The sequence below is a fragment of the Oncorhynchus mykiss genome, chromosome 12 (genome assembly GCF_057628025.1).
Source record: "Oncorhynchus mykiss isolate SJ-2025 chromosome 12, ASM5762802v1, whole genome shotgun sequence".
Classification (NCBI taxonomy): domain Eukaryota; kingdom Metazoa; phylum Chordata; class Actinopteri; order Salmoniformes; family Salmonidae; genus Oncorhynchus; species Oncorhynchus mykiss.
Window position 1 is genome coordinate 30,558,742 of NC_143033.1, and position 11,044 is coordinate 30,569,785.

Here is an 11,044-nt window from a genome sequence, read left to right on the forward strand (position 1 = left end):
TTAAAGCTTGGGAAATCTTTTTGTATCCAAATCCGGCTTTAAACTTCTTCACAACAGTATCTCGGACCTGCCTGGTGTGTTCCTTGTTCTTCATGATGCTCTCTGCTCTTTTAACGGACCTCTGAGACTATCACAGTGCAGGTGCATTTATACGGAGACTTGATTACACACAGGTGGATTGTATTTATCATCATTAGTCATTTAGGTCAACATTGGATCATTCAGAGATCCTCACTGAACTTCTGGAGAGAGTTTGCTGCACTGAAAGTAAAGGGGCTGAATAATTTTGCACGCCCAATTTTTCAGTTTTTGATTTGTTAAAAAAGTTTGAAATATCCAATAAATGTCGTTCCACTTCATGATTGTGTCCCACTTGTTGTTGATTCTTCACAAAAAAATACAGTTTTATATCTTTATGTTTGAAGCCTGAAATGTGGCAAAAGGTCGCAAAGTTCAAGGGGGCCGAATACTTTCGCAAGGCACTGTAAGTTTTGGGTGGGTTGGTAATGCCTAAGCGAAGGAGATGGGACTGTATGGAAGGGAGTTTAGTCCAACGGGAGCTATTCCTGTAAATTCAACATGGCTAGTATTTGATCTAGAAGTGTTTGAGATACTACAGAAAGATAGGGAGGGTGTTGATCCATCTGATTGGTGGAGTGGGTCTAGGGTTTATGGGTTGATGTGAGCCATGACCAGCCTTTCAAAGCACTTCATGGCTACAGACATGAGTGCTATGGGTCGGTAGTCATTTAGACAGGTTACCTTAGTGTTCTTGGGCACAAGCACTTAATAGTGGGAATGTTGATGTTGTTAAACGCCCCTTAAACGTGTGCATGACACTGCAACACAATTTCCCCATGGGGACAATAAAGTCAGTAAAGTAAAGTAGTTTCAAAGAGCAAGGCAGAGGAAAAAAGCCTGTTATGGACAGTGATGCTGCACAGATGACAGGAGGAATGGAATAGAGATACTAAGGGCAGGCATTTATTTCAAGTACAGAAGAAAGTTGGGGAGGGGAGGACGACAGGAAGGGACAGAAGAGAGGAGGCTATTTTTACAAGATTAAGGGTGGGACACAGCCGGTTGAATAACACCTTAAATGTGATAGGAAAGCATCCAACAGGAAAGTGTGGTTATTGCCATGAAACACATACTGTGGAGCATGTATTGCTACAGTGTGGGCAGTATCAGAGGGAAAGAGAGGCTGAGATCTTGTATGAGGGAGAAGGGGATACAGGAAATTAGTTTAAAAAGTATATTGAGTAGAACGTCATTAGATATAGTCTCAAATATGTTGTTATCTTTTTTTTAATAGCAACGGGGCCGGCAGGTGAGATTTAGTTTCTCCCTGTCTCTGCCCCACACTCCAGTACAGTAGGTGGCGGTAATGCACCATAACGTTGGATGCCAACCGCTGTTAAAGAAGAAGAATACACCGTTTGACGTCATAACCATGCGACACTCAAAAACTAATACGTGGGAAGGTGAGTTGGCGGAAGAAAAAAAAATCACGTTTTTGAGTGAGATTGTTTGAGAAACAAGTTGACTCATTTAGCTGTTTATTTGTTTGAGTTAAAAGCTATTTTCTTAAGAATTGCAAACAGTAAGTATGTTGTCTGGCCAGATGCTAACTAGACGGCTTGCTATCGAACCAACGTTAGATAGCTAACACGGTGGCCAGTTAACGTTAGTTACCTTGCTTACCAAACAACAGGGACTGAATCCCGAGGCTTCTGTTATTTTGCATTTGAAACTTTTTCGAACTGTTGATAACATAACATCAAGCTAATCACTACCATGAGTTTGACGATGGAGACCAGTGTCTCTTTCCTCAAATATGAACTTGCATCGACCATCGAACAGGCAGTGAGGTGTGCAGTAGAAGCCGTTTTGAAGGAAACTGCTAGAGTAGTCGGTATCAAACTGGCCGCAGCTCGGACTGCTGCTGCTGAGTCTCATCGTGAGAACCAAAGTTTGAGAGAGAGACTTGACGTATCTGAGGGTGAACTCAAAGCAACACGGTACTACATGACAGCAGCCGAGAAGAACATCAAACAGTGTTTACTTCTTAATCACAACCAGCCTAGATCGGGTGCTTTAGGACCTGGTTCGGAAGAGTCTCATTTTCTCTTTCCCCCCACTGCTTCGGGGAGTCCTTCCAATATGCTCACGACCCGTGGCCCCAAGTCGTTTCGAGCCTCATCCACACGATCACAGTTTTCTAAGTCACTCCCCAGTGTAGGTCTTTGCTTACCAACAGTGCAGCATGAATGGCCCAGGAGCAGCGAAAACTTGAGGAGAATACGGACATCCTCCACTGTCTCTTCTACCAATCCCTCACAAACATCCAAAGTGCCACAATTAGAGGTTGGAAATTCATCTCATCACACTGAGGAGGATACAGAGGGTCAATTCTACATTACAGACGATGGGGTTGCAGAGAAAGGTAGGCTTACGCCCTACACAGACATACTGGGCGATTCCACTCCAGCTCAGCCCAAAAATATTTAGGGTATCTCAGATTTTATAGTCAATTCTCACAACTTCATTGGGAGAAAGGATGTTTCACATGCGTTTGACCCTTTTCACAAACAATTTGAGAAAAAAATGACACACGGTTCCTGAAAGACTATGATTTGTGAACCGTACACGATTCAGACATGTTGTGTGTCATTATACTCCCCAATAGTGTGCTCTAAAATATGGAGTGTGGCTATATTCTTTAGAAAAAAATTCACAAATGTATTCAACATAAGATGCTCTTTTTGATTTAGCTTGTTTTTTAGACATTGTTTGCAACAATATACTCATCAAACACATCACATTTCCAGATTGGGCTCTGCCACTTTGGAAGAAATGATCCATTTTATACATAGAAATTGACATTATAGTTCATTAACCAACCACCACCCTCCTGTAGGATTCAGCAAATCACCATCAGAGGGAGTTATAATATATGCCATTTAGCAGATGCTGTTATCCGATTCACCCTGCAGTCATGCGTGCATACATTTTACATGTTGGTGGTCCCGGGAATCTAACCCACTATCCTGACATTACAAGCGCCATGCTCTACCAACTGAGGTACAGAGGACCACTGTGTTCCCCTTGAATCCATTTTTTCATTCACTGTATTGTTCATAACATTTATCAGAACTTTAAAAGTAACAGTCCCCACTCAGGAAATGTGACATACTTGTATATTGTTTAAAACAATGTCCCAAATCAAAAAGGGTACTTTTGAAATATTAATATTAGTTTTAATGTTGAATAAATGCATGTGTAAAATTGTATTTTATGATATAGCGATTCTCCATATTTTAGAGCACTCTAATTAGGAGTATAACGACATTAAGCTGTTGTCTGTATCATGTACGGTTCATGGATCATTGGGTCCATGTATAGGTCTAAAAAGGGCCCAAAATTGCCACTTATGTTTTATTTTTTTATCATGATTACAAATGTAAAAAGCATATCAAACATCCATCTTCCCAATTAAGTTTATATGTGATAATTGTCAGAACAATCTGAGATACCAAAAATATATTCAGGCTATGCTGGCATGGAATTCCCCTATTTTCACGTACTCAACAAATGAAAAGTCTCCTACTGATCATGATGATATAATTTATCTCTCTCAGAGTACAAAGTCCGTGCAACTGGAGGAGAGGACTCTGGAATAATTCAACAGGAGCAGGAGGGGGGAACAGTGGCAGCAGAAGACCCTCACAGAACTTCTATTACCAACTTTGAGTTGGAGATGGGCCAGAGTCACCCAGCAGGCAATGTGAATGACCTGGGCCTGATCCAGGTGCTCGATGAGGTGGATGAAGTTAAAAGAACAGTTAAAATTGAAAACGACCCTGAGGTCCCAAGTATGCTGGAGTCCCACCTCCCTGGGTCATCACAACAACTGCCACCGATGCCAGCTCACATTGATAATGATGGTGACAATGATGGTAACTTCATGGGGTCTGTCCCACCCTCTGCAGGGGACGCTGGACTTCTAGGGGCTTTTGAAGTCCGACGGGAGAGCTCGGATAAGGTGCATCGCTGCAATGTGTGTGGCCGGGGATTCCGCCGCTTCTACTGCCTGAAGACACACCAGCGCATTCACACGGGTGAGCGGCCATATCCCTGCAGGTATTGCGAGAAGCGTTTCCGACACCTGGACAGTCTACATAAGCACCAGCGCATCCACACTGGGGAGAGGCCCTACCGCTGTGCCCAGTGTGGCTGCTGTTTCAGGGAGCTAGGCCAGCTCAAGAAGCACAGGCTGACCCACTCACCTGCTCCCACCACACCCCACCCGGTAGTGGCACTGTCTCTACTCCAAGCAGGGCCCTCCTATACATGGCCACACCTCCACTCACAGTCCCTGGATTCCTAATCAGGATGGATTTGGTACACACATTCATACAAACATATTTTGTAAACATGATATGATGGTACTAATTTTGTGTGTTAAGTTCACCCTAATCAAAGTTAATATTATTTAATTGACAATGTACACAAGCTGATCATGTAAGAATCATATATTTCAGGTAAGCTAGTGGTTAGTTACCCTTTCCCTTTCTGGGCCTCCCGAGTGGCGCAGCGGTCTAAGGCACTGCATCGCGGTGCTAGAGGTGTTACTACAGACCCGGGTTCATTCCCGGGAGTCCCATAAGATGGCGCACAATTGGCCCAGCGTCGTCCGGGTTAGTGCTCATCGCACTCCTGAAATTTTGGGAGCAAGGAGGGTAAAAAAACAAGTAAATAATATAATAATAATAATAATCACTGCTTCTTCACAATGTTCTTAATTGGCATAAAAGGGTGTTCATTATGCAGTCACAGATATGAGCAGGTCTGCAGATTCTGCCGGGAAAGGTTTATACAACAGTTTGGCATCGAGGGTTGATTTTCGTTAACTACACACCTGGTAAAATGGAAATACAGAACACTTTGGTTGAGTTGATAGCACAATACAGAAATTAATAGTGTATTTTAGTTGGTATTACATGCAGATCTTTATCAACAGTTTAACACTATAATTATAAAGACAAAACTGAAGGGAAAATATGTATTTAAAGTGATGCTTCTGTTGTATATTGTTTTCATTAGCCTGTTCATTTTGAACAGCAACAAATTTGTGTTGTATGTTTTTGATTTACCTAAAAAGTCACATTTTCAGAGTGGTATTGGATTATTTTGTTTAATATTGTTACAGTAAAACATGACTTCATAAACACTACCCAAGACACAGTTTATTCATGATAAAATATAGTTATTACAATATGTTCTACACATCATAAAACGCAGATAGCTATACTACCCGTCCTTGCTGTCTGGCATTGCTCATCTAGGGCCCTGTGTTTTGTACAATCATGTAACACCAAGATTTTTCTCCATTGTAGAATAATAGTGAAGACATCAACTATGAAATAACACATGGAATCATGTAGTAACCAAAAAAGTGTTACACAAATCAAAATACAGTGCCTTGCGAAAGTATTCGGCCCCCTTGAACTTTGCGACCTTTTGCCACATTTCAGGCTTCAAACATAAAGATATAAAACTGTATTTTTTTAAAATTTTGCACGCCCAATTTTTCCATTTTTGATTTGTTAAAAAAGTTTGAAATATCCAATAAATGTCGTTCCACTTCATGATTGTGTCCCACTTGTTGTTGATTCTTCACAAAAAAATACAGTTTTATATCTTTATGTTTGAAGCCTGAAATGTGGCAAAAGGTCGCAAAGTTCAAGGGGGCCGAATACTTTCGCAAGGCACTGTATATTTTAGATTAAAGATTATTCAAAGTAGCCACCCTTTGCCTTGATGACAGCTTTGCACATGCTTGGCATTCTCTCAACCAGCTTCATGAGGTAGTCACCTGGAATGCATTTCAATTAACAGGTGTGCCTTAAGTTAATTTGTGGAATTTATTTCCCTTATGCATTTGAGCCAATCAGTTGTGTTGTGACAAGGTAGGGTTGGTATACAGAAGATAGTCCTATTTGGTTAAAGACCAAGTTCCGTACTATTGCAAGAACTGCTCAAATAAGCAAAGAGAAACGACAGTCCATCATTACTTTAAGACAAACGTCAGTCGGGTAGCCTAGTGGTTAGAGAGTTGGACCTGAAGGTTGGATCGAATCCCCGAGCTGACAAGGTAAAAATCTGTTGTTCTGCCCCTGAACAAGGCAGTTAACTCACTGTTCCGAGGCCATCATTGTAAATAAGAATTTGTTCTTAACTGACTTGCCTAGTTAAATAAAAAAACTAATAGTCAATCCTGAAACTTTGACAGTTTCTTCAAGTGCAGTTGCAAAAACCAAGTACTATGATGAAACTAGCTCTCCATGAGGACTGCCACAGGAAAGGAAGACCCAGCTGCAGAGGATAAGTTTATTAGAGATAACAGCACCTCAGATTGCAGCCCAAATAAATGCTTCACAGAGTTCAAGTAACAGACACATCTCAACATCAACTGTTCAGAGGCGACTGTGAATCAGGCCTAAAATATATTTTGATTTGTTTAACACTTCATTGGTTACTACATGATTCCATATGTGTTATTTCATAGTGTTGATGTCTTCACTATCATTCAACAAAGTAGAAAATTGTAAAAAATAAAGAAAAACTCTTGAATGAGTAGGTGTGTCCAAATTTTGACTGGTAGTGTATTTGTTGTGTTTTCATAAACCACATTTCCATCCACAGTTTTTATGCAGGTAAAGTCATACCATATAAAAAATAATCACGACAGCTGCGATGGAAACAGGACGTTTTAGTACAATTTTCTAAATGCTGACAGATCATTTGTTTATTCAGCATAGTAGGATCTTTATGTGTCGGTAAAATTAATTATGCGAATAATGGCAGTGGAAAAGCCTTTATGTGCATATATTGACATAATAACCATCATATCGAAGTAAACTTGATATGGTGTGTGGTCCTCCCACTACGACTCGTCTTTAAAGCGTGCAGTTTATTAGACTACAGATGAACAGTGGCGTAAAGTATGTTATATGACCAAAAGTATGTGGACACCTGCTCATCGAACATCTCATTCCAAGATCATGGGCATTAATATGGAGTTTGCTGCTTTGCTGCTTTAACAGCCTCTACTCTTCTGGGAAGGCTTTCCACTAGATTTTGGAACATTGCTGCGGGGACTCGCTTTCATTCAGCCACAAGAGCATTAGTGAGGTCAGGCACTGATGTTGGGTGATTAGGTCTGGCTCACAGTCGACGCTCCAATTCATCCTAAAGGGGTTCGATGGGGTTGAGGTCAGGGCTCTGTGGAGGCAAGTCAAGTTCTTCCACACCGATTTCGACAAACCATTTCTGTATGGACCACGCTTTGTGCATTGTCATGATGAAACAGGAAAGGGCCTTCCCCAAACTCTGCCACAAAGTTGGAAGCTCAGAATCGTTTAGAATGTCGTTGTATGCTGTAGCGTTAAGATTTCCTTTTACTGGAACTAAGGGGCCTACACTGAACCATGAAAAACAACCCCAGACCATTATTCCTCCTCCACCAAACTTTACAGTTGGCACTATGCATTCGGGCAGGTAGCGTTCTCCTGGCATCCGCCAAACCCAGATTTGTCCGTCGGACTGCCATATGGTGAAGCTTGATTCTTCACTCCCAAGAACGCGTTTCCACTGCTCCATAGTACAATGAGACTATTGGTTAGAGAGTTGGGCCAGTAACCGAAAGGTTGCTGGATCGAATCCCTGAGCTGACAAGGTAAAAAATATGTTGTTCTGACCCTGAGCAAGACAGTTAACTCACTGTTCCCCGGGCGCCAAAGATGTGGATGTCGATTAAGGTAGCACTCCGCACCTCTCTGATTCAGAGGGGTTGGGTTAAATGCAGAAGACACATTTCAGTTGAAGGCATTCAATTGTACAACTGACTAGGTATCCCCCTTTCCCAATGGCAATGAGCTTTACACCGCTGCAGCTGACGCTTGGCATTGCGCATGTTGACCTTGGGCTTATGTGCAGCTGCTCTGCCATGGAAACCCATTTCATTAAGCGCCCAATTAACAGTTATTGTGCTGACGTTGCTTCCAGAGGCAGTTTGTAACTGTAGTGATGGTTGCTACTGAGAACAAAATATTTGTATGCGTTTCAGCATTTGGCGGAACCGTTCTGTGAGCTTGTGTGGCCTGCCACTTTGCGGCTGCTCCGTTGTTGCTCCTAGACATTTCCACTTCACCATAACAGCACTTGCCATTGACCGGGACAGCTCTAGCAGGGCAGATATTTTATGAAATTACTTTTGGGAAGGTGGCATCCTATGATGGTGCCACATTGAAAGTCACTGAACTCTTCAGTAAGGCCATTCTACTGTTTGTCTTTGGAGATTGCATTGCTGTGTGCTCGATTGTATACACCTGTCATGTGGCTGAATTAGCAATATCCACTTATTTGAAGTGTATTTGGTATATGATTGTAATACCCTTTTATTTATCCCTCCTGTTTCCCACATATGCTCTACAGTACATTTATTAAACTCTTATTTAAATGTACAGTGGCTTGCAAAAGTATTCACCCCCTTGGCATTTTTCCTATTTTGTTGCCTTACAACCTGGAATTAAAATGATTTTTTGTGGGGTTTGTATCATTTGATGTACACAACATGTCTACCACTTTGAAGATTAAAAATATTTTTTATTGTGAAAGAAATAAGACAAAAAAACAAACTTGAGCATGCATAACTATTCACCCCTCAAAAGTCAATACTTTGTAGAGCCACCTTTTGCAGAAATTACAGCTGCAAGTCTCTTGAGGTATGTCTCAAAAGCTTGGCACATCTAAACACTGGGATTTCTGCCCATTCTTCAAGGCAAAACTGCTCCAGCTCCTTCCAGTTGGATGGGTTCCGCTGGTGTACAGCAATCTCAGGTCATACCACAGATTCTCAATTGGATTGAGTTCTGGGCTTTGACTAGGCCATTCCAAGACATTTAAATGTTTCCCCTTAAACCAGTCAAGTGTTGCTTTAGTAGTATGCTTATGGTCATTGTCCTGCTGGAAGGTGAACCTCCATCCCAGTCTCAAATCTCTGGAAGACTGAAACAGTTTTCCCTCAAGAATTTCCCTGTATTTAGCGCCATCCATCATTCCTTCAATTCTGACCAGTTTCCCAGTCCCTACCGATGAGACACATCCCCACAGCATGATGCTGCCACCATGCTTCACTGTGGGGATGGTGTTCTCGGGGTGATGAGAGGTGTTGGGTTTGCGCCAGACATAACGTTTTCCTTGATGGCCAAAAAGCTACATTTTAGTCTCATCTGACCAGAGTACCTTCTTCCATATCTTTGGGGAGTCTCTCACATGCCTTTTGGGGAACACCAAACATGTCTGCTTATTTTTTTCTTTAAGCAATGGCATTTTTCTGGCCACTCTTCCATAAAGCCCAGCTCTGTGGAGTGTATGAATTAAAGTGGTCCTATGGACAGATACTCCCATCTCTGCTGTGGAGCTTTGCAGCTCCTTCAGGGTTATCTTTGGTCTCTTTGTTCTCTTTATTGCCTCTCTGGTTAATGCTCTCCTTGCCTGTTCCGTGAGTTTTGGTGGGTGGCCCTCTCTTTGCAGCTTTGTTGTGGTGCCATATTCTTTCCATTTTTTACAATGGATTTAATGGTGCTCTGTGGGATGTTTAAAGTTTCTGATATTTTTTTATAACCCAACCCTGATCTGTACTTCTCCACAACTTTGTCCCTGACCTGTTTGGAGAGCTCCTTGGTCTTCATGTTGCCGCTTGCTTGGTGGTGCCCCTTGCTTAGTGGTGTTGCAGACTCTGGGGCCTTTCAGAACAGGTGTATAATTACTGAGATCATGTGACAGGACATTTAGATTGCACATAGGTGGACTTAATTTAACAAATTATGTGACTTCTGAAGGTAATTGGTTACACCAGATCTAATTTAGGGGCTTCATAGCAAATGGGGTGAATACATGTGCACGCACCACTTAAAAAAATAATAATTTTAAACAAGTTATTTTTTTTCACCAATCTGGACTATTTTGTGTATGTCCATTACATGAAATCCAAATAAAAATCAATTTAAATTACAGGTTATAATGCAACAAAATAGGAAAAATGCCAATTGGGATGAAAACTTTTGCAAGGCACTGTATCTTTGCTCTGCAACAAATGCAATGTGTTGAAGACAGACAGTGTCTCTCCGACTTTGGCTTATTTGTGCAATGTGGATCAGCACTCTTGACAGGACACATGGGTGGGATGTGACAGACTCTCTGTCAAACGCACCCCTAACCCATCCTCTCCTCTCTACCAACCTGCGCTATTCACCTCTCTGGTCTTTAACTCCAACAGGTAGGTGGAGGACTGGGCAACACCACACATCTGTGGGAAAAAATATCAAATTTACTGTATTTCACTTAAAAGGATATTGTAAAATCAGCACAATGGATTTGTATGTACCTGAATTGACATCACTCACATTAAACCATTTGGGGAAATAAAGTAATTGTAAATCTATACAGAGAGCTTGAATTGTTGAATGACCTCACCAAAAACCGTTCTGCGTCACAGCTCCACTTCCCCTTTTTGTACCTTACAGGCTGCTTATTCCTCCACATAATGTTGTATATATAGTGAATGTAACAATCATTTAAAGTACTAAAGTCATTTTTGGGGGTATCAGTACTTTACTATTTATGTTTTTGACAACTTTTACTTCACTAGATTCCTAAACAAAATGATGTACTTTTTACTCCATACATTTTCCCTGACACACAAAAGTAGGCCTACTCTTTACATTTTGAATGCTTAGCAGGACAAGAAAATGGTCCAATTCACGCACTTACCAAGAGAACAGCCCTGGTCGTCCCTACTGCCATTGACTGGTGGTCTCACTAAACACACATGCTTTGTTTGTAAATTATGTCTGAATTTTGGAGTGTGCCCCTGACTATCCGTAAAAATAAAAACACATGTTGCTGTCTGTTTTGCTTAATATAATGAATTTGAAATTATTTATACTTTTATACCTAAGTATGTTCAAAATGTAAT

General features: G+C 41.3%; 1 protein-coding gene across 1 annotated transcript; it reads left to right on the forward strand.

The window, feature by feature from the left end:
- The first annotated feature begins 1,430 nt into the window (after window positions 1-1,430).
- On the forward strand, window positions 1,431-6,654 carry LOC110537399 (uncharacterized). The gene is made up of 2 exons (XM_021623419.3): window positions 1,431-2,446; window positions 3,642-6,654. Exons 1-2 carry the CDS (start codon window positions 1,798-1,800, stop codon window positions 4,388-4,390), a joined length of 1,398 nt encoding a protein of 465 aa, XP_021479094.1. The 5' UTR covers window positions 1,431-1,797; the 3' UTR covers window positions 4,391-6,654.
- The last annotated feature ends 4,390 nt before the right edge of the window (window positions 6,655-11,044 follow it).

Coding starts and splice junctions, on each gene's coding strand:
- LOC110537399 (XM_021623419.3), top strand. CDS start 1,798: ATGAGTTTGACGATGGAGACCAGTGTCTCTTTCCTCAAATATGAACTT. Junction 2,447..3,641: donor CGATGGGGTTGCAGAGAAAG/GTAGGCTTACGC, acceptor TATCTCTCTCAG/AGTACAAAGTCCGTGCAACT.